At 41.9% G+C, this 23321-nt stretch overlaps 1 protein-coding gene across 4 annotated transcripts in view; it reads left to right on the forward strand.

The window, feature by feature from the left end:
* Positions 1-23321, forward strand: part of GRHL2 (grainyhead like transcription factor 2) — a 165776-nt gene that overhangs the window by 105034 nt on the left and 37421 nt on the right. For 3 of the 4 annotated variants that reach the window (XM_019925041.3, XM_033843184.2, XM_019925043.3), the window contains 2 exons: positions 5577-5690; positions 18016-18174. In XM_019925041.3, the coding sequence (XP_019780600.3) occupies positions 5577-5690; positions 18016-18174 (273 nt within the window). The remainder of the gene's footprint in view (positions 1-5576; positions 5691-18015; positions 18175-23321) is intronic. The other variant, XM_033843185.2, reaches the window with a different exon arrangement.

The following is a 23321-nucleotide window of genomic DNA, read 5'->3' on the forward strand; positions in this document are numbered from 1 at the left end:
AATTAATGAAAAGGTCAATGTAAACAACTGCTTTCAATGCTTCATTGTCTGTGAGCAGGGGAAGGCCAGGTGAGAAAGGAAACTGGATGGGAGTTTGTGGGCATGACTTAGAGAAGAAGATGAATTGCTCAGTGTCTCATTTCACTCAGGTATAAAACAAAGTAAATGAAATTGGCTTTAGGCCCAAGAAAGGTGACCTAAATGGGCAAGCAGAAACAGAGCTCCATAGTAGCTGGGAGAATGTTCCAGTGGGTCAGTGCATCTGAGGGAAGGCAGGGGGCCTTGTCATGTGATGGGCACAGAAGTGCAGGAAAAGCTTCTCCTCGAGGCCCCACTCCACCTCCGTTTAAAGTTCCTCACCCAAGCCCCAGGCTTTCTCCTCGTGCCCCCTTCTCTTCTCCCAGAGGCTAGATTACTGGGCTGGGTAAGGAAAAGGCAGTGTGTGCCATGGTATCAGGGCCCAGGGTTGGAATCCTGGCAAGTCAGCTGACCTCTCTGGGCCTCAGTTCGCTCATGTAAAGCAAACCAAACCAAACCAAAACAAAACAAACTTTTCCGATTGTCCCTGCTGTACCAAGCATGTGCTGGGAGCACGATGTGTGAAACTCCAGTCTCCGAGGGAGGTAAGGGAATCATTAGCTGGACAGCAGTGTGTGTGAGGAGCGAGAGGCAGGCCCAAGCAGAGCCGTCCGTTGGGAAGACAATGGGATCCTATACTTGGAAGTGCCTTGTCAAGGTAAAGCAAGCTGTAACTGCAGCCCTAAATTTCCTTATCATGCAATCTGATAACACGTGCTAGAAGGTGAATGTGTTAACTGTTACCAGTCAATAAGGACCTTTTAAAGAAAATGCCTGAACCTGAAGGGACATCTTGAATGATGGCGGCTCTATGGTCAACCAGTGAGGTAGTTAATTGGGGGTTGAGGTGACTTTTCTTGCGTTTCCCATAGGTAAGGCTCACTTTTCTTGTTGAAATATGTATGTTTGTGCACGTGTATTGTTCCAGGCTGACACATTTAAGGTCACATCTGCTTTGACAAATGGCAGTGCTTGCTTGTTGTAGCAAAACTTGTTTCTTTAATACATATTTTCAGTAACTATTATTTGGTAGTTGTAATTGTGAGCAGTTTGGGTTAATCGATGAGTAATAAAAATAGCTCCAAATACTTCTGCCAAACTACTGGAAGAGCTTTTAAAGAAAAACCGTAGAAGTTAAATCCATTTCATTAGGTAGGCTGAGAAGATTTTTTTTTTTGTCAACCTGCAGGATGTAAGGTTTTTCTTTAAAATGTCATTGATTTTGGGCTTCCCTGGTGGCGCAGTGGTTGAGAGTCCGCCTGCCGATGCAAGGGACATGGGTTTGTGCCCTGGTCCGGGAAGATCCCACATGCCACGGAGCGGCTGGGCCCGTGAGCCATGGCCGCTGAGCCTGCGCGTCCGGAGCCTGTGCTCCGCAACGGGAGAGGCCACAACAGTGAGAGACCCGTGTACCGCAAAAAAAAAAAACAAACAAAAAACCTATCATTGATTTTATAATAAGCAGGCTGCAAAAAAACCCAAAATTACATGATTGGGAAAAAGGTTTTCAACAAAGCAAGGCATAAAATCCTCTCACGGTGGGATTGTTTGTGATTTTCTTAGCTCCTAAGCTCCTAAGCTCCTGTGAACTTATTCTCGGGAGCAGTTGCATTTGACTTCGAGTTCCTCTTGGTAACATCCACACAGAAATCTGTTGCAGGCTTTAGGATTGCGACATTCATTCAGTGTCACATGTTGTTTTAGTTCATGTGGCCAGAGGACACACATTTGTGACCCGCAGCCTTCATATATTCCACAGAACGTATATGTACGTGTGTATCCTGCATTTATGTACTTATATTCCAAGTTTTAAAATATTTTGCCCACATTTAATAATCAGGAGATTCAAGAAACAAACAAAACAAAAACCTAAGTTTCCAGATTCTTTTGGGTAATTAGAGATTCTGGCAACATGAGCCCGAGTGTTTGCAAGCCCACGAGTAGCTCTTGTGAGGTACCAGCTGTTCTCTTTAACGCTTTCTCTAGCCTTCTCCATCGTGGAACTTTCCTTGCCTGGTCCTCGTGGACACTTGAAGTTTCACGCCCCAGTCGCACCCCCTCAGACAACTGAATATGCCGTGTACATCTTTACTGGCTCTCGGTGTTGGGGAAAGCAGTGACACAAGGGAGGTTGACGCCGTGTGGCTGAGAGGAATGGGCCAGTCAGGAACCCCACCAACCTCCCCGGGTTCCTTTGGCAACGGGCCACACAGAGGCTAACTTGTGTTGGTGCTGTTACAGAGAGCTGCTGCGCCCTTCTTTGTTTGAAAGAAAGGTAGTAAATCTTGATCTTTGAGGATATTTTCTAAAAAATCAGAAACCACTTGGGTCCAAATGTGAGTGTGTACCACCAAGTTGGATAATATGACTTCAGGGGTAAAAGTAATGTATAGCTTTTGGCACAAGACCAGCTTTGAAGTGGGTAATATCCCGAGAGACACTACGAATATACTTTGAGCCATGGCAGTATCATTTGAGAGATCTGTGTGTCTTCCCAAGATAGCTTCTATTTGGATATTTGGTTTTGGTGCATTTATTAAAAAAATAAAACAATCCCGTATTTGTTAGTCTTCCCACATATGCATCATCAAGGCCTGATGACAAAATTTATGGATTTTTCCAGGACACTACTCTTTTCTTTTGCTGCTGACCTATATTCTATTCTTAGCTCTCGTTTAGCAGGAACAGAAGAAAGGAAAGAACGTGAAACTCTAATCATTTAGTTTAATTTAATTACAGGGAAAGTTTGGCCAGGGAAGGTGTTAATAGAACCTAGGGGCAGGACAGGAATAAAGACGCAGACGTAGAGAATGGACTTGAGGATATGGGGAGGGGGAAGGCTAAGCTGGGACGAAGTGAGAGAGTGGCATGGACATATATACACTACCAAATGTAAAATAAATAGCTAGTGGGAAGCTGCCGCATAGCACAGGGAGATCAGTTTGGTGCTTTGTGACCACCTAGAGGGGTGGGATAGGGAGGGTAGGAGGGAGGGAGACGCAAGAGGGAGGAGATATGGGGATATATGTATATGTATAGCTGATTCACTTTGTTATACAGCAGAAACTAAGACACCATTGTAAAGCAATTATACTCCAATAAAGGTGTTAAAAAAGAAAATGAGGTTACGGGATTAACTGCAGATCGCCAGTCTCAAGGGCAGCACGGTTCTGGCAGAACTACTGCAGACTTCTTCCTCCCAGAACCGGTTTTGCTGGTTGTGCTGCAGCGTCTCTGCACAATGACGCCCGCAGCAGAAAGAGTCTCCGGCAGGACATTCGTTTCCCCTCAGGGTCTGTGCAGTCTGGAAGCTCCTGTAACTTGAACCGGGGTCCCTGGGCCCCTGGGAATGACTCAGGTGGCATCCAGGTGGGTGAGGCTCTGAGCGTCCATGCTGGTGGAAGCTTGGAAGTTGATGAGGTTGGGGCACAGGGTGACAGAGAAAACAAAGCGCTGAAATGGGGCTCAGGCCACCAGGTATCGTCCCGGCGCGGGAATAGCCAGCTTTGCGTCTTCCCCCTTCTGAGCTTCAGTTTCTCAGCTGGAAAATGGCGGGAAGCGGAACAGGGAGGGGCTGACAAAGTATTAAGGTCCCATCTGTAAGATTCTAGTGGGAGCACCAGAGGGCTGCATTCTTTCACATGACTCCCACTTACAAGGTCATTTCGATTTCTCTTTCTCCCCTCAGCCAAACGCAGGTACCCACAAAGTAGATCTGTTGGTCACTAATCCCCGAGATGAGAAGTTCCCAGGCAAGCCCTTATTGAATTATTGAAGGGTGGTGAGCTCAGATTCCTGGCACCGAGCGCCGGTGATGACATCACCCCCAAAGCGGGAGCACACAAACCCTAATTATAGGCTCCCCTTTCTCCCCGATTTCTAAGGAGATTCTTGAAACCAGGCCCCTTATTTGTGTCCAGAGCCTTTTTCTCTGTTCGCAGTGATTTCAAGATTAAACCAACCTCGATGTGCTACAAAGGCCTCTCTCATGTGACCACAGAGAATTACTTGAGCATTAAGATACTACTTAGTGCTCTGAGGAACGAGTTTCTTTTTTGTGTCTTTTCACTGGAACACCATACCAATTTCCCCCTATTTCTATGCCTCACCCTTCTCGTGGTTTATAGACTACCTGAGATGAAGGAGGCCTATTTCCATGAACCCTCTGCTGCTAAGCCTTTCGGAATGATCTTGAGTCAGTGAAATGTTCCTTTTCCCTCACTACCAGCACTGCGAAATAATCATGCAAACAAGTAAATCCACTCCTAACCCATTCCCCTGTCTCTATGATTTAAAAAGAAAATGTATTATAATTCAGTTATATGGAGCTCTGTCTGCCCTGTGTTACTCTTTGCTGCGGTCTAGCCCAGCACCTCTGCTTGCAGAAGCGCAGTGACTGCGCTCTGGAGGGATGCCTACCCTCCCGCCCCACCCCCCCAACTCTCTCTCTTGAGTTGCAGGAGGGGCTTCGAGAGAGTAGCTGTCAGGCCCTCTGCCTTGCAAGATTAGGTGGGAAACGTTCTTCCTGCGTTTTGGTATTTGGGAGGAACTTTCAGACCGGAAGTTGTTGCAGTTTTAGAGAGAGTCGAGGACACAGATAAGGCATATTTTCATCCCTGTTAACAGATTTTTGTGGTGAAACTGGGGGTGGGCAGGGCTGAAAACTGGTTGGGGTGAGGTGGGAAGTAGAGAGGCTGAGAGACACCATGGATCATTTTCCTGTGCATCTCAGATTCTGATTCCACTAAATATCAACTTTCTTCATAGCAGGCTCTGCAAGATTGGGCAAGTGGAAAAGGTGGACTTTGAACCATGTCCCTCTGAGTCCAGAGTCCATGTTCTTAAACCATCCCAACAGAGGGATATCTGTAATTTTTTTTAGACCAAAGAATGCTATGACTTTCCTTCTCAAAGAGATGTATAGGGTACAACCTAGAAAGCAAGAAATCAAATGAATCTCATTTCCTTGAGCAAAGCAATTCTATCAAGTCACCCTGATTTTGCCACCCGTCTCCCCCATCCCCACCAACAAAGGTGGGCCCACTGACCCAACACTTCCAGCACAAAGGTCTCTTCCTATCCGTGTCTTTGGTTGCCCTGGTACATTCCTGGTTGATGTCATACATATTATTGACCAGAGTGCATAGGGGAGTGAGGACTGTTGGATCCCTTGCCCTCTTCAGCTGAGTGTGTGTGTATGTGTGTGTATTAGCCTAACATTAGTGATCTCATTGGCCTAATTATGACCTCGCTCTGTGTTAATTGAAGATCAGTGCATGCTTTCTAATAGTGCAGCTCTGAGGCAGAGCAGCGTTTTCTCCTCCATACCTTACACATTTATTCTCCATTTTCCCCACTTCTCTCTAGCTCCTTTTCCTGGTATCCTGAATTTCATTTTCCCACTCATTTACATTATTTCTGTACACTTTTATGCTTTGGTTTTTTCCTGTTATGAACAGTGAAGACTGTTCCTTACTCTTTTTTGCCATACCATGTAGGAAGCACAGCATGAAAAAATTCGAAGCAAGGATGACAGTTATTATTCGAGAAAATGGAGGTTGCAGAAGGTACACAGTGGCTCCCTGCTTTACGTTTGCAACTTAAGAAATACGGTAAATGAAAACCCATATTTACCAAGCTGGTAAATTGGAAGTAAACATTTACACATAAGCAATATTTATTTTATATTTAGATTCCTCTCACTTTGGATCCCTTTGGATGCTATAAATGAATTGCATTTACAAAAGAGATTTTCATGTAATTTTTTTTATTGAAGTATAGTTGATTTACAGTGTTTTGTTAGTTTCTGGTGTACAGCGCCAGTGATTCAGTTTCCATGTAATTTTTTAAATTGAGAGAAAATGCCAGATGAGAGGATGCATGTTGATATTCCCTCTAGGCCCTATTTCCCTTAATATTTTTGCCTATTTTTGCCTCTGTGTCTGATTTTGCACTAATACCAAGGAGATGTCATTTGAGAACTGAGACCCAGTCTGAGGGATGGAAACATGGATGTGCTAAGAGGAATCAGCTGGCTGAGCAGGAAAGCAAAAGTGAAAGTTGGGAGTAAAAAGTTCTCTTCCAGATTTGCAATTCTATCCTTAAGGAAGAAAATGAAGTTGCTTGAATGCCCCAGCACTGCCCTGCAGCTGCCCTGGACATAAGGGCATTTGATGGGGCCCATGTCATGAATTGCTTCATATTGTGAGACATAAATAAAGCTCTCACATCGGGTGACTTACTTCTGTCATGTTAAGTCCAGGTTTCTTCCTTTTCTTCCTGTGTGGTTCAGCCCGTTCTCTTCCCAGTGCTGTCTTTTCAAGGTACAACAAGTGGTCAGCAAGCCAAACCTAGCTCTTTACTCTATCATTTGCTAAGGGGTAGGAAACAGCCCCTCAGTCCTCAGATCTCAATGTTAGTAGCTTCAAAGACAGGATGGTGCAAATGGCAGTGCTTTGATCACAGCCTATGTAAAGGCAGTAAACTAGAGAAAATGTAAGTGTTCTAACCTTCTTCTGTAAATTATTTAGTCTCTCTTTGTGGAAAATATGTTAATGCTCATTGAAAGACTGTTTTGACATTTAGTACCAAATCACAGCAGAACCATTAAAATTGTCCCAAATTTATCTCACCCTCCTTCCTTTTCTCTCTCCCTCAACATTTCTTTTCGGTCTAAAGATTTAATCAGTTTTTATGGGGCTCCACTGTGTGTCAAGCAAAGTGCTTTAGAAAGTTACAGTTTCGTTAGTCTTGACGAATCACGGCTTCCAAGGGGATGCTTCTAAATGGACTGTATTCTCTTTCTGCCAAACTCCAGTGTTGGTCACCAGGGAGAAGGGGAGATGCGTAAATATTGATTTTCAAGATGAAAAGAGTACCCAAAGGACCGGCCAAAGGAAGCCATACTCCTGAGTGCCCTGTGGGTTCATGACCTAGTTTGTTTCCCTGACCTCCACCTCCCATCAGCAGTCCAGGGAGTCCACTTTCTGCTTACAGGACAGTCCAGGATGCAGTGGAGTTGATGGATATTACTGATAAAGAAGAAGTTATATCCTAATGTTTTGACTAAATAGAGCCCAGGTTTCAGCAGGTCATCATATGGCAGAATAGAGGATATTATAGGGCATCTTCCATGCTCTCCAGAGTAAAGAAGGGGTGGGGAAGGCTCCTGGGAGGGGTCTTGAAAGGTTGAGATACACACCGCAAAGCAGGGCAAATGGCATTTTTATGTGTTTGCTGGGGCGTGGTGTGGGTGAAGGAAGCTTTAAAAGGGAAAGGTAAACATTTGCTGGAGTCTTTGGTATTGAACTTAAAGCCACGCCTTTGTTCCAGTTTTATAAGGTAATGGATGGCAGGAAAAGCTATAAAGCTGGAGTTAATTCATATATAGAAGGAATAATCTTTGGAAACCATCTCATCCAAGCTACCTACGGCTTGATCTTTTGTTAGAATGTGGAGTATCCATGGTTTCTGGCCTGAATTCTGCTGAGGGCTCTGTAACTCACATGTATCAACTGTTGTGTGTATACAGAGACTGAGATCGCATACTTGGATTTCATAGACTGATGTGTGCGTGTGTGTGTGTGTGTGTGCGTGTGTGTACCATGGCTAGTATTTATTCAGTGATTACCATATACCAGGCACTCTGCCAGGTGCTTTATATACCTTATGCAATATTCATACTTTAAGTGGATATCATTTTTCATTTAAATAATGGAGAGGTTGAAGTCCAGAGAGCTTACACAGCGAATGCACAGCAGAGCTGGGATTCCCACCCTGGGAATGTCTGTCTGAAGCATGTGCTCTTTCCATAGTGCCTTTTCATCTTGGGAAGAGGTAGTCATAGTATCTTCTGTATTATCTGTGGCAAAGGCGCAGTCATCCCCTCCAAGCAGCTTGCCTGCTGTACATCACGTGCTGGGCCAGGCAGTGGGAATTTACAGACACACCAGCCAAGCAGAGTGTCTGCCGCTCTCAGAGGACATTTTGGCTGGGCCGAGAACTCAGACATATCTGTAAATGACTGTAATATGAGGAAGAAAGTGACAAAGACTGTAATGAAAACAGAATTAAAGGGCCAGGAAAGTTCTGGAGAGGGAGATAGCCCTGTTTTTTATTTTATTTTATTTTTTTAATCACAACATAAAAAGATTTATTTTCTTGAGCACAAATAAGCACCCACCTACTAGATTAGTAGCCCGGAGCTTTTTGGTAACTTTATTTTTTTAAACCATTTTTTAAATTGAAGTATAGTTGATTTACCATGTTGTGTTAGTTGCAGGTGTACAGCAAAGTGATTCAGTTATATATATATATATTTTTTTTTCAGATTCTTTTCCATTATAGGTTATTAGAAGATATATAACTCCCTGTGTTATACAGTAGGTCCTTGTAGGTTATCTATTTTATATATAGTAGCGTGTATATGTTAATCCCAAACTCCTAATTCATCCCTCCCCTGCCCCCCATCCTGCCCCCCGCTCTGCCATCCCCTTTGGTAACCATAAGTTTGTTTTTCATGTCTGTGAGTCTATTTCGGTTTTGTAAATAAGTTCATTTTTTAATTTTTTATTTTTATAAAACATTTCTATTAAGTTTTCTGTTTAAAAATATTTTCCCAATTTCTTGTGTAAAAAATTGCAAATGAAAAGTTGAAAGAATAATACAGTTCTTACCACATACCCTTCACCTAGATTGACTCATTGTCAGTCTTTTGCCAGATTTGCTTTCTCTTTTCCCTCTCTCTCTCTCTCTCCCTCTCCCTCTCTCTCTCTCTCTCTCTCTCTCTCTCTCTCTCTCTCTCTCTCTCTCTCTCTCTCTCACACATACATACACACACACACACACACACACTTTTCTCTACTAAAGACTTCAGCACCTGGAGAGGGCGCCATTCTGTGGGATCAGGGAAGGCTCGAGGGAGGGTGTGGCACGGGAGGGAGTTGTGTCTTAAGGGTCGGGTGGAATTTAGACGAGTGTGGGTTGGAAAGGGGAGCCAGGTAGAAGGACGGGGCACTCAAAGGTGCAGAGACTGGCCGCAGAAGAAGAGCTGGGAGTGGGGGAGCTCGGGAGGGAATTTCGAGTGGGCTGTAAGGAGGGGAGGAGAGACGCCAGGAGAAGGGGTGAGATGCCGCGGAGAGAATTGGAGGGTGGGCGAAAGAGGGTCAAGGTGGGAACTTTAGACCCACCCATTTAGGGGAGGTAGGGGAAGAGGAACCAGAGAAGGAAAGGGTGGTCGGGAAGGAGAGGACAGAAGGATGGGGAGAGGAGGAAGTGGCCAGTGAAATGGGTGTTGTAGGCAGTGGTTTCTCACAGCCTGAGCCTCCACAAAACAGCAGCAGCAGCAGCAACTTGGGAAATTGTTAGAAACGCAGATGCTAGGACCTCCGACCTCAGACCTACTGCATTGGAAACGCCAAGGGGGCAGAGTCTTAACATGTTGTAACAGGGCCTCCTGGTTGCATACCCCTGCTTACAAGGATGCTACTGAGAAGGCTGACCCGGAAGAAAGCAATCTCGGTAGAATAGTGAAGTCCTAAGTCAGATTCAAAATAGTCGGTGACATGGCCTTTACTTACAGCCAGTGATTTATATGTGCTCATGTTGAAAGCATGCATTGCAGCATCGTTTACACGATGAAAAGACTAGAAACAGCCTCATGGTAAAGACATGGTTATTCCATAATCATGGTTCTTTTAAAAAAGAAAAAGAAAAAGCTGTCTTCAAAATATCTTGTCAAGTGGAAAAAGCAGGCTGCAGAACTGTGTGTTTACTGTGCTACCATTTGTATAGAAAAGAAAAGGATATGAATTTGCATAGCTTGTTTCTAGAAGGATGCACAAGAAAGTGTGAAGGATACTCAAGAAGCTGTTGGTTGGGGAACAATGCTGGCGGGGGAGGGGGTGTGGTTTCCATGTTTGCCCTTTTGAACCTTGTGCTAGATTCAGATATTACGAGCTCAAAACAAGTTTTAAGTATTAAACATGAACAGAAAAAGGTTTAAAATAATAACAAATGATCAGAAATTTGAGTGTCTCTTTCAGTCTCTGCGTAAATTCTTCCTCCCGCTGAGAGCTCATTATTTATGAAACAGGCCAACCCATTGTTACACAATGTCCAAATTTTTCCTTGTCCTGAGGTGCTGTTTCACAAGACCTGTTCAGGTGACAGAGCTGAGTGGCAGAGACTGGCCATTGGCAGAGCAATGAAGGTTCTGCCCGAGAGAGTTCGCCTTGTTCTCTCCCCACCAAAGCGTGTGACTCTCCCCCTTGAAAGTGTCCCACACAGATAGATTTTATGTTTTAAAAATCAGTTCACCTTCATAAGCTATCTCTCTATTCGAGTTCTGTGAATATAACTAATCTACTTTGGAATCATCTGGGGAGAACATCACAAAATGCCTTGAGAGAGAGTCCGGACAGGAAGCTCTTAGAGTAGTCTGGTAGGAAGGAGAGCTTGAACTGGGGGCCAGGGGGACGCTGAGGAGGCGAGCCTCGTGGCACAGTTGGGGAGGTAATATGTATGGGGCTTTGTGGACCGTGCCGTGGGGCTGAGGAGGCGCTTGGAGTCAGAGAGTAGGGCTGGCTGGGTGACCGGGCATCTGAGAAGATGGAGATCATGGTGGGCACAGGAAGCTGCCATAGATTTTCGTAGCACTTTACAGTTTAAAAACGTGATCTCAGGGGCTTCCCTGGTGGCGCAGTGGTTGAGAGTCCGCCTGCCGATGCAGGGGACATGGGTTCGTGCCCCGGTCCGGGAAGATCCCACATTGCCGTGGAGCGGCTGGGCCCGTGAGCCATGGCCGCTGAGCCTGTGCGTCCGGAGCCTGTGCTCCGCAACGGGAGAGGCCACGACAGTGAGAGGCCTGCGTACCGCAAAAAAAAAACAAAAAACAAAACAAAAAACGTGATCTCGTTTTAAAGTGTCACAGGAGCAAGCTAGGGATTGTTATGCCTATTTAAAAGATGAGGCAAATGAGGCCCAGAACGGTGCCATTAGTCCAAGGCCATAGTGTCAGGATTTGCACCAGGGACATAATTTTGAGTCTCCTGTACCTTTTTTTTTCTTGCTGTGCTTTCTCTCATTTCGCCCTCCAGCTTCACAGAACGCTCTTTCCTCTTACAAAACTTCTCCTGTGAGTCGATCCCATTTAATCCCTGCTTCCGGGGCTCTTAGCTCCCACAGAGCCTCCTTCCGTAGCCTTACGTTCATCCTCTCGTGCTGTGTGAACACCTTGTCCGTCCTGGAAGAACACCTGTGCGTGGCCCTGCTGCCCGTGTTCCTGCCCAGCCTCCTGCCTCTGCCAGACTCCCCAGCCGAGGTTCTCCCTCTCCATCTTGGTGTCCTGGCTCCCTCGCCCCAGCAGTCTAGCTTCCTGTCCTTCCCTCCAGGAGTCTGGCCTCCAGAAGGGGCGCAGACCCTCTACTTCTGATCCTGGTGGTCTTTTCTTAGTGCTCACTCTGTCCTCTTGGTAACTTGGATGTTGGATACTGGGGCCACAGTTCTATCTGCCCTTGGCCTCAGTGATACACCCTTGACCTCATCAAGTGTTCCTGACCTGATCACGGTGATGCAAGCATCTTGGTCGGCCTCTTCTCTCCCCAACGGCCTTTTTTCAGGCCCCCTCTGAGCCTCCCACTAGGCTGGTCTCTTCCCTCTTTTGAGAGCCAGGATGCACTTTCTTCTCCTCCATCTCTCATTTTTCTAGCTCAGGACACCTATAGGAAATCTTCCCTTGTTGAGCTCTCTCCTTTTTTTCAAGTTCTTACGGTACGTACAGCCTGAGATATTCAACTTAGTTCCTACTTCTATGCACCCCACCAGTGTATTGAGAGATGTTATATCTCCCCTCTTCCTTGACGGCAGGCCCTACCATAGATTTCTATATCTCCTGTAGCATCTGTATGTAGCATCTTCAGTAGCATCTATACATGTATCAATACATACATGCATATGTACATACATACATTCATACTGATTATATAATTGGTGCTTGGCTTGTGTTTGTTGATATACAGATAGATAACATTTTTTTGAGGATAAACGTGGTCAGAGCAGCTAACTCTGCTGTATTATCTTGACAACTTCAGCTACACAGAGCAGTCCTGACTCTTAGGATGTTTTGCTTATGAAAGCAAGAACATGGAAAAAGAGGGAAATGTGTATGTAGAAAAGTAATTTTCTCTTAATTCGTTGGACAGATATTTGTTGAGTATCTCCCATGGGCCTGGCACTGGGAGTAGAGTGGGCTTGAGGCAGACAAGGGCCCTCCTCTTATGTGTTTAGAGTCGCATGGAGCAGACAGATAATTAAGCACTAAACAGAGAAACAAGATAAATCGAAATAATGTTCAGTCCTATGAGGCAACCAGAAAAGAGCAGCACGGTAGGGCGTGTGCTACTCGTCACGGGCAGAGGTGGGAGAAGGAGGACGAAGACAGCTCTAGATGGCCAAGGTGGGGATTGCTGAAGAGTGGCCATTGGACTGAAACCTGAACGAGAGAAGGAGCGGGCAGTGATGATCCTGGGGGCAGCCTTGGGGGTAGAGGGCACAGCACATAGCAAAGACTGGCAACGGCGAACAAGCTGGGCATATTCTGGCAATGGAGAGTATTGAGTACTAAAGGAATATGGAAAATGTGGTAGAATATGTGAGTAAGCCGGAAGTGTATCTGTGCACACCCGCAGTATCTGTAGGAGAAAATGAAGAAGTCTATTCTCAGGTTTTAAATCATTCCCTAAAGGAGCTCTATCTATATAATGGAGGTGTCAGGAAATCTAGGAGTTTCTTAGATCCTCAACAAAATCACAAACTCTCTGAGGGCAGGGAATCTCAGTATTCTTGTGTCCCACCTCGTAGCATGATGCCAGGCACAGAGAGAAGATGTTTGATAAATACTTGATGAATTAACGCTTGGAGAAAATGAATAATTGCCCAAGACTGAGATTTCATATGTTAATATTATTTACTCTTAGTTTGTCTTTCTGTCTCAATTTAGCTTTGCATTTGTACCAAATGCAATCATATAAATGGGAAAAAATGCTGAAATGTGAGAAAACCATCTATAAGGTCTTTAATAATTCTAAGAACCAGAAAGAAAATAGAGTATGGAAACTGGCAAGAGCACACTTAACGTATTAATATATTGTTTGCATTTTACAGTGAAAATGCTGATTTCTTGCTATGTGCCATGTCTGTAATTTGGAGGCTAATGTGTGTGCAATTTCTTGTAAATGAGCTCTTAAGAGTCTCAACCTTAGGAAATAAGTAGCTTTCTTAGTCTCTAATCAGAGGATCTTGTTGAAAATACAAATTGCAATTGTTTAAAGAGGAAAATAAACAATTTCCATCAAATCATGGACCTTATGATTTTTTAAATCCCAAACTACTTTGTAAATCAAGATTGGCCTATTTGTTTTAATGGCAAGCTCTCAGAAAAACTCTTGGGAGTTAATAATCAAGTTAATGCAGCAATTCTAAAGCCCATTAATCTGTATTTGTTGTTTTTTTTTAACATCTTTATTGGGGTATAATTGCTTTACAATGGTGTGTTAGTTTTTGCTTTATAACAAAGTGAATCAGTTATACATATACATATGTTCCCATATCTCTTCCCTCTTGCATCTCCCTCCCTATCCCACCCCCTCTAGGTGGTCATAAAGCACCGAGCTGATCTCCCTGTGCTATTCGGCTGCTTCCCACTAGCTATCTACCTTACGTTTGGTAGTGTATATATGTCCATGCCTCTCTCTTGCTTTGTCACAGCTTACCCTTCCCGCTCCCCATATCCTCAAGTCCATTCTCTAGTAGGTCTGTGTCTTTATTCCTGTCTTACCCCTAGGTTCTTCATGACATTTTTTTTTTCTTAAATTCCATATATATGTGTTAGCAAGAGAAAGACAAATACTGTGTTCGTTTTAATAAATCTTACTACACACATAATGCACAACTGAGAGGTATTATAACCTGGGTAAAGTCACTTTTCTTGTGTAGGAACTACAGAATGGGAATTGCAATTCACGTGTCAAAGAATGATTTTATTAAAAATCATCAGTTTTCATGAGACTGCCTCTATTTCTGGAATACAAATGCTCTTTCTATCTGAATCAGTCTTTGAACCAATGACAGAATTAAAATTGTATCTATTATCTGCCTGGATACACCCGATTCAATTAAAATTTTTCTAAAAAATAAATTATGTGCTGTAAGAATTATAGGAAAATAACATTCATAACTCTTGGTTGGCAGACCAATTGTTCATGGCATTTCTTTACATAATTAGGGCTTGTACTAAAGTTAAAAAGAACTTTCTGTGCTTGGCATTTGGATGAACATTGGTGAGGGAAAGCGTACCTTTTCCCTAAGTTTCTGTAATACATATGTACAAACAGTGCTTTGTAGATAAACTTCCAAGAAATGTGTTGTCACATTTGCCTGCTGGGTATGGAGCTCAGACATGGTTGGGTTTGCAAGATGAAACAAATTAATGCTTATCAGTCCCAACCCGAGGTTTCAGTTAATGTCCTTCCATGCCTTCCCAACCCCCGCAATTGCAGTTAAAGTTCAACCATTCAGGTTTTAAGTGCAGCACAGCGAGACTGTGATTGATATCATCAGGCACATAGACTGTGCTTTGCTATTGGGTCGGACAGCCAGGCAAGAAGAAAGCAGTGCCAGCCCTATTATAAAATCCCTGCTTGTAGGATAAAATCCCTGCTTATAGGATAAAATCCCTGCTTATAGGATAACTCTGGGAGCTGGCAACACAGCGTAGCAGAGAAGGCGGATTCTCGTGTTTACTTTTTATGAAATTAGGATGCCATGAAGCAAAGAAGGCCCACTGGATCTCCTTCTAAGGGCCTTTCTCCATTACGAGGACCTAAGTCTAAGTGTCTCCTAGAGTCCAGTGTGTAGACCATGTCTACTGGATGGCTGATCATAACAGCTCCTCCAAGGAGGATTTCGTGTATGTATTGTAGGGTATTGCCAGTAAGCATCTGTTATTTCAATGGATCTGTCCTGCTCAAGTGGCCCTTATAAAAATACATGTTCCATCAGCTAAGCTTTCTTAATGGAGACTTGGAGCTGACAAGGCCACAATTAATATTGCTTCCTGCCTGTCTGAGTGTATGTTCACTGTGAGTGACGTAGGGATGTATCAGTAAGCCCAACCATGAATCCTATTAGCTTAGGAAATACAGAACACGTTTCTCTTCTGGCTTCTGCAGGACTAGGCAGGCTTTATGAGGGTGAGGAAAAAAAACTAGTCTGGTTGAGGACCCTGTGGATTACAATCACCAACATGTTGGAAGATGTCTACATGAAATACGTAGCCCTAGGTAGGAACAACCACGTCATTTGATCCCAGAGTGATCATTTGATTTGCTGACATAAAGCTGTATTTATGTATAGCTTCTGGCCAAGATAACCGCATTGTCAATAATGACAATAACAATAAAAGAAGTCAAGTGTTCCCAGAAAAGTACGCTTTTATTTTTTGACCTAATGATCGGGGTTTAATGAAGCTATTGTCATCTTTAGAGCACCATCGTGTTGTCTTCCTTTCCCATCTAGCCTCCAACTTCTGTGATTGCAGGGACCATAATTGGTGCATCTGTGCTAGTAACTAGCACAGTCTCAGGGACGTGGTAGATACTTAAAAATATCTGTGGCATGAGTGAATGTTCTCTGCAGTTGGGACATCTCCAGGAGCAGTAGACAGCATTTTCTGTCGACTTCTACCCTGGAAGTTCGGTAGGAGAAACAGGCATAAGAAACATGGCGTATTCTTTCTGAGCGGTCTTCATCACTCAGCTCTCCTAAATCATTTGACATTTGCGTCTGTAGTTACTCTTTGTCTTTACCATTCCTAAATAATAAACAGATATTTATGGAATCCCTGGTCTTAGCCCAGTGTCTCTGTGGGTTTTGTATTTCACTTGTGTCCTCCAAGTTCAGTGCTCTGTTCTGTGTTCTCATGGCCTCTGTACTCATCTCTCTCAGGGGAGCCCTGACCACCCTGTGTTGGTCGTTGCTGGATTACTCATTGGCCTTCCCCTTGGACTGTCAGCTTCACGAGGCTGGGATCTACTTTCTTCTGTATCCCTAGTTTCTAATTGTTTGACCTACTGTGGACTTGTGTTGATATTTATAGAAGGAATGAATAAAAGAAATGAATGAATAAAATGACCGTATTCGACGTTAGATCATCTTTAGGCACTCATTTTCAGATGCAGCTGGAGAAGTGAGACCCTGTGGCATGGTGTCCATAGTTATTGTGATTAGCATGTCACTGAAACCTGTATCTGGCCTTGACTGCTACTGATGTGGTGCCCTGCTAATGTGTTTCTCGTGGCCAAGTAAGGGGCTCAAAAATTAAATGATTAAAATGATCTTTATGTAGATATAGCACTAAAAATGAGAGATCTGGTTGTATAAATTACCAAAGGTCTACAGGCATAGGACTTAAAATGAATTAGGTCAGAAAGTTGAATGGCCTTTAAAAGGCAGCTCATGGCAGTGGCTCTTTGCTTTCTGCAGGGTTCTTCTCTGGGGTGTTGCTGTGATACGAAAGGCTTCAGGTCAAGGGTTTGAAGGTGAATAAAAATTCCAAGGGGATGAAATAAAACAAGAGTCAGATAATACATCCAATGAAATGGTTTTCAGGATAAATAACTGTACAGTTTTAAAACAGTGAGTTTAAAGTTTTCTGTTAAATAGAAGTAATGCACATGGTATTAAATGGAAATAGTATCAAGGATATACTATAGTATGCCTGTTTTTTCCCAGAGACTGCCTCTTACTATTCATGTAGTTACCACATAAATCTAGGTGCTGTCCTCATATCCCTAGTCCGTGATAAATCAACTTTAAATGGTATATATTGACATCTACACACTATAGAAAAGGAGGATAAATTTAGTCATTTGTGCTTCTCCTTCTATTCCTGCCAATATTTTGTAATAAAATTATTATTTTTAGTTCTGTTGGGCAGTGCTATAATCTTTAATTATTTGCTTGAGTTTCCATTTTTTCGGATTCATGTCACTTTTGTTGTCTTTCTTGCTATCTCGTGACGTAAGATGAGGATGCTAGTGACTTTACTACCTGTCCTTCCTCCTGTTCTGTGTCTTACCTCTGCCAGCCCTGCTTTTACTTTTTCACTAACATGAAAGTATCTTAGTATTTATATTCTGTTCTTCAGGGAGGGATTTAAAAATGATTTAAAGGGAAAATTGAAAACCAAAGACAAGAAGTGACTTGCCTGAAGTCTGCTTAATATTAGAGTTGGGACTAAAACCTGGGGCTTTTTGACTCCCAATCTAGTGGGCTTTCTAGATAAACTCGTTGACCTCATTCATCAGATGTTTATTCAATGCTTATTCTCTGCCAGGCACTACATTAAGTACCAGTAATACAAAAATAATAAGAAATTGTCTCAAGTCTCATACTCTCATACAAATAGGAAAGACAGATGTGTAAACAAATAACTATGTTTCAGTGCAATAAGGTGCAAAGGAAGGTGTTGTGTAGCTTTTTTTTTTTATCTCACAGGTCAGAGATTAGAGAAACTGATACAATTATTAGAAGTGACAGCTTTAATACATTGAGGAGACAGCATTTTACCCAGCTAACTTATGCATGTTTGAAAAATAAGTAAGACTTTGCTAATATAGTTAAAGAGAAGTAATTTAAATTGTCTGTTTCGAGATTAAGTCTAAAAGAAAAATTTTTATAAATTTATAACTATAAATTATATAATAAATCATGTTATATGTGTTTAATAAGTTTTTATGTGAGAATATCCAAATATTCTTCAGTTGTCCTTATAGGTTTATTTAATATTTTGACTTTAAGTCTAAGGCTTATGCATTTTTTTTAAATAGATCTTTTTTACGGTGACTTGTGAACTTTTTCCTTTCTTTCTTCCTCCCTCAGATTTTCATCACTGTGAATTGCCTGAGTACAGATTTCTCCTCCCAAAAAGGAGTGAAAGGACTTCCTTTGATGATTCAGATTGATACATACAGTTATAATAATCGTAGCAATAAACCCATTCATAGAGCTTATTGCCAGATCAAGGTCTTCTGCGACAAAGTGAGTAAAGATGACAGTTTGTCATAAAGGTATTTTTGTTATTAGATATTGCTTTAATGACATTTCCCCCTTGTCACCTTCTCTTGTCTAGTGGTGTCAAAATAATCACTTACTAATCACAGTGGGAGTGGTAATCTTTCATTCTCAGTTCCTATTAGATATCTAGGGAGTCATCAATCAACTGTATTTTTTCTTTTCAGTCAATCATTCTACTGCTAATTTAATGACTGATTGCCATTGCACTGTGCTATGAGTCTGATTCAGTTAGATAACTGAAATAATAGATTGTTTTTAGTGGATATATAGATCCTGTCCCAGAACATATCAATGTAACTGCTATTAATTTATGGGTTAATTGGGGTCTCAGCTAGAGCCTTTTGGAATGGAAATGGCACCTCTAAAATAAGTTCATTAGCAAACATGCTTCAGCAGAAGATGTAGTTTTTGAATCTTTTTGAAACCCCTCATAAAAGACAGAGCAATTAAAATGGCAAAGATTAAAATCCCATGATTATGTGACAAGAGACCCTTACAAAATCCCAAATGTGAATGGGACCAAGCATCAACAATTTCAAGACCTGTGTGATGTCGGCATTGTGAGAGAAAGTAGTGGGCCCACTTGATGACCAAAGAACAGGGAACCTACCAAAGTGACCCATGGTACCAGAGAGAGAAATGGGCCATCAGAGGACTGTATGTGAAACTAGGGTGGGAGGGGATGGATTGTACAGACTTCAATTTACTGGTGGGTGCAAGGGGACAGAACATTGAAGTGTTCTGGGCTCTATAAACTCTGGAAAGTTATAAATTGAAGCTCCCAGTAGGATAAAATCCTGCTCTGAGAAGAGGCTGCTGGGAGTAGAATCCAAGTTGAGTTGAACAAAAACAAAAACAAAGGTTCAAAGGAAAGAGAAGTTCCAAATGAAAAGGAAGAGGGGAAAAGATACAGAGTAGGCAGATCTCAGGAAATACAGGACTATTTTCTTTTATCACTTTGTGAACACAACTGAAGCAGGAGCATGAGAGCCATGAAGCTAAAAGAATTATCCTAGTTCTCTCATTTCCCTTAGAAATGACCAGCAGAAAAGAAAAACAGTTGAATCCCATACAGTCTCATGAAAAAAATAATTAAGATCAGACTGACTTCCTGTGGACAGTGGATGCGTGCCAGAAAGACATGCCCACAAAACAGGTGACACCTATAGCCTAATGTTCCAAAAATGGGCTTAAAATTAACATAATTTTAAAAATTTGAAATTAACAAAATCATGGAAATTATAAAGAGCAACATAAATCACAGTTTGAAAAACTTAGACATGAGGTGTTTGGAGAACAGAATGATTTGAAAAGAGATATGGTAGAATTCAGGAAAGAATTTAGAAGGAAAAGATTAAAATATTTCAGAAGAAAAGACTACACTACAAGCAACACAAGAGTGAATAAGAAAAGAGAATGCCTTAATAGAAATACAAGTTGGAAAACAGCAAAATCTTAAAAATCAGAAGAAATGAAGAAACAATTAAGAGAAAATAAAAGATATAGAAGGGAGGTAAAGACGATCCAAGAGACATATAATATGTATCTTTCAGGAAGAAAGCTAAAACAATGGAACAGAAGAAATGCTAAAAATGATAAATCAGGAAAAGTTAAAATAAAAAGTATACATTTTTAAATGGGCTACCATGCATCTGGGAAAGTTGACCCAGGATGACTTTAAAAATATTCTTTGAGGGCTTCCCTGGTGGCGCAGTGGTTGAGAATCTGCCTGCTAATGCAGGGGACACGGGTTCGAGCCCTGGTCTGGGAAGATCCCACATGCCGCGGAGCAACTGGGCCCGTGAGCCACAACTACTGAGCCTGCGCGTCTGGAGCCTGTACTCCGCAACAAGAGAGGCCGCGATAGTGAGAGGCCCACACACCGCGATGAAGAGTGGCCCCCGCTCGCCACAACTAGAGAAAGCCCTTGCACAGAAACGAAGACCCAACACAGCCAAAAATTAATTAATTAATTAAAAAAAAATTAACAAATGTTCAAGTACAATTGGTGTCTTTAAAAAGAAAATTCTTTGAGCATCTAAGAAAAATAAAATAGACAATGAGTCATTTATTTTTTTAAACTAACTTTTACTGGAGTATATAGTTGATTCACAATGTTGTGTTAGTTCCAGGTGCACAGCAAAGTGAATCAGCCATACACATGCATATATCCACTCTTTTCCAGACTCTCCTCTCATATAGACTATTACAGAGCACTGAGCAGAGTTCCCTGTGCTACACAGTAGGTCCCTATTAGCCATCTATTTTGTAGTAGATAAGGAGTCATTTATAAGGAAACTTTTTTTTTTTTTTTTTTTTTGGCGGTACGCGGGCCTCTCACTGTTGTGGCCTCTCCCGTTGCGGAGCACAGGCTCCGGATGCACAGGCTAAGCAGCCATGGCTCACGGGCCCAGCTGCTCCGCGGCATGTGGGATCTTCCCGGACCGGGGCACAAACCCGTGTCCCCTGCATAGGCAGGCGGACTCTCAACCACTGCGCCACCAGGGAAGCCCTATAAGGAAACTTTTATCGTCAAACTTTTCAACAGCAACACCCTGTCAGAAGACAATGATATTTAAAGTAATCAAATAGAGAAAATGTGAGCCAAGGATTTTATATCCAGCCAAGCTGACTTTCAATTATAAAGGTGACAGGCAAAAGCAAAACAAAATAAAACAAAGAAATAAAACCACCAACGAACAAACAAGCAATCAAAAAATCCAGGGAATATTTCTTCTTGAGGAATCTATTAAAGAACAAGCTTTAGACACCAGTATGACTGTAAAGACATTGATAAAAGGACTGATGGTGAGCATTATGTGTATACTTACCTTGGATCTAATTCTAAATGATGGGAAAGACAGTAATGGCAATGTGATATGTTCTGACAGTGTAGACATAGTACAATTATTTAAAAATTGGGTAGGGTGGGGAGAGAATATGAAAAATAGAATAAGCTGGCAACTGCTTATAGGTGTTAACTGGACGTAAAAGGGTGAGTTCAGATAGGTCCCGGGGAGAGGAGAGGAAGGGGAAAAAGAGGTTAGTGGCTAATTCAGAATTGCCAGCACTCTTAAAGGTGCTACAGTCAGATGTAGATCAAAGATCTACCACGCCATTAAAATGTCCGAGTTGTAGTTTAGCAGAGATAGAGAGTAGGAAGAAGTGGGCCTCTGTGAACAGAGGCAGAGATGGTCATGAGAAAAGAGAAGGAAACACATTAACTAGAACTGCACTGAGTTTAGGGACATGTGGCATAGCAGTGTCTCTAAAATCTCGATAGCCTTTCAGGTCATAATGACTTCAGTTAGTGCTACTCGTCAGAGCAGCACAGCTCTCTCGGGGACAGTTAGGCAGCCCCCACAATACAGAGGAGACACAGTTAAGTCAGTAAGACACGGTTGTTGTGTAGAAGAGAAACCTGCCAGCGAGCACAAGTAACTCGCCAGAGTCACACGGTGAAAAAGCAGAGGAGCTGGATGCAAATCCACATCTGATTCCAAACTCCTACTCCTTATATCTTTTTTTTTTCTTTTTTTTTTCCCTTATATCTTTAATTCAGCATATTAAACATTAAGAAAGCATTTTCAAATGACGTACAACGTGGAATTTTTAAACTACATGTGGGAGAACGTTTATACAATTTGAATTCCTTATTTTATTCCAGAAGTTTCAAGGGAGATGGTAGAATTCCCCTCAGTGAATCTCCTTCTTGGAAGGGACGAGAAAGATTAGGATCAAGGAGAAAGGGAGGGAAGGATTGAATGGAGGCCCTGGGCAATCCATTTACCTTCATGTCATAGTTGGAATTGAAAGTAGGAAAGAGAGGGCTTAAGGGATACTCATATAATTATTTTTTTTCAAGTGTTGAGGTCATAAATACTAAAAATCAAAACAAAGCAAAAATGCAGAATACATAGAGAGTTGTATTGTTGTTCACCTGTGCCCTAGAATGAGAGGGACTCTTAAGAAACTAGTGATGTAAAGAGTTTCTAGTGGGTAGTTTTTAGTTTACGTTTCCCAATGTTGAGTGTTAGGGAACTCACAAGGAAGAAATCTCATGGGACAAGCAGGGTGTATTAACTTTAACTGCTATTAATTTTTCTGATAAGCTGGAAACAAAATTTTTTTGCTATAATTTGTTATCATATTTGTAGCTCTGATTTAAAAATCCAGGCAAAATCTCACTCCTGGGAAATTAAAAAGTTTAATTCTTGCACTTTTCAAATGGGTTTGTAAATGCAAATGATTAATTTGAATTATCCTCTAAAGCAAAAGAATTAAGAGCTATTCTATTTAAAACTGTAAATTTCCCAGTCACAGTCTAGAGTTTTAAACAGATGGTATTCTGCACTATTTTTAGTTCCCCAGCTTGATTTCTAATTAATGCACCTGTGAGATTGCAGATGAAGATAAAGTCCTTCTCTACCTTTTTTTGATATTATGATACTTCTATTGAAATACATGTTTATGAATTTAAAAATTCAGGATCTGCTATATGGCTGTGCCTATATCAATACTTATGTCTACATCTTTATATCCGTATTTAATTACTTCCATTATCTTTTGAAAGACAAGAATTATATTGCTGAAGACAGTGACTATATATTGTTCAAAACTTGAGAATAAAGCCACATTCCCTTAAGAATTTTTTTCTCTTTATTAATTCTTGTTTGGAATGATCTTGGAGACAATGACTGTTGGAGATTATGAAAAGCTAAAGATATCCCTCCAAACTACCTTCTTAGCCAACTTAAATAGTTTACGGCCACATTCTTTTTTTTTTTTTTAAACACCTTTATTGCAGTATAATTGCTTTACAGTGGTGTGTTAGTTTCTGCTTTATAACAAAGTGAATCAGCTATACATATACATACATCCCCATATCTCCTCCCTCTTGCGCCTCCCTCCCACCCTCCCTGTCCCACCCCTCTAGGTGGTCACCTCAGTTATCTCTTATTTTTATTTTATTTATTTATTTATTTATTTATTATTAACATCTTTATTGGAGTATAATTGCTTTACAATAGTGTGTTAGTTTCTGCTTTATAACAAAGTGAATCAGTTATACATATACATATGTACGCATATCTCTTCCCTCTTGCATCTCC

This window comes from Tursiops truncatus, chromosome 17 (assembly GCF_011762595.2).
Source record: "Tursiops truncatus isolate mTurTru1 chromosome 17, mTurTru1.mat.Y, whole genome shotgun sequence".
In the NCBI taxonomy this organism is placed as follows: domain Eukaryota; kingdom Metazoa; phylum Chordata; class Mammalia; order Artiodactyla; family Delphinidae; genus Tursiops; species Tursiops truncatus.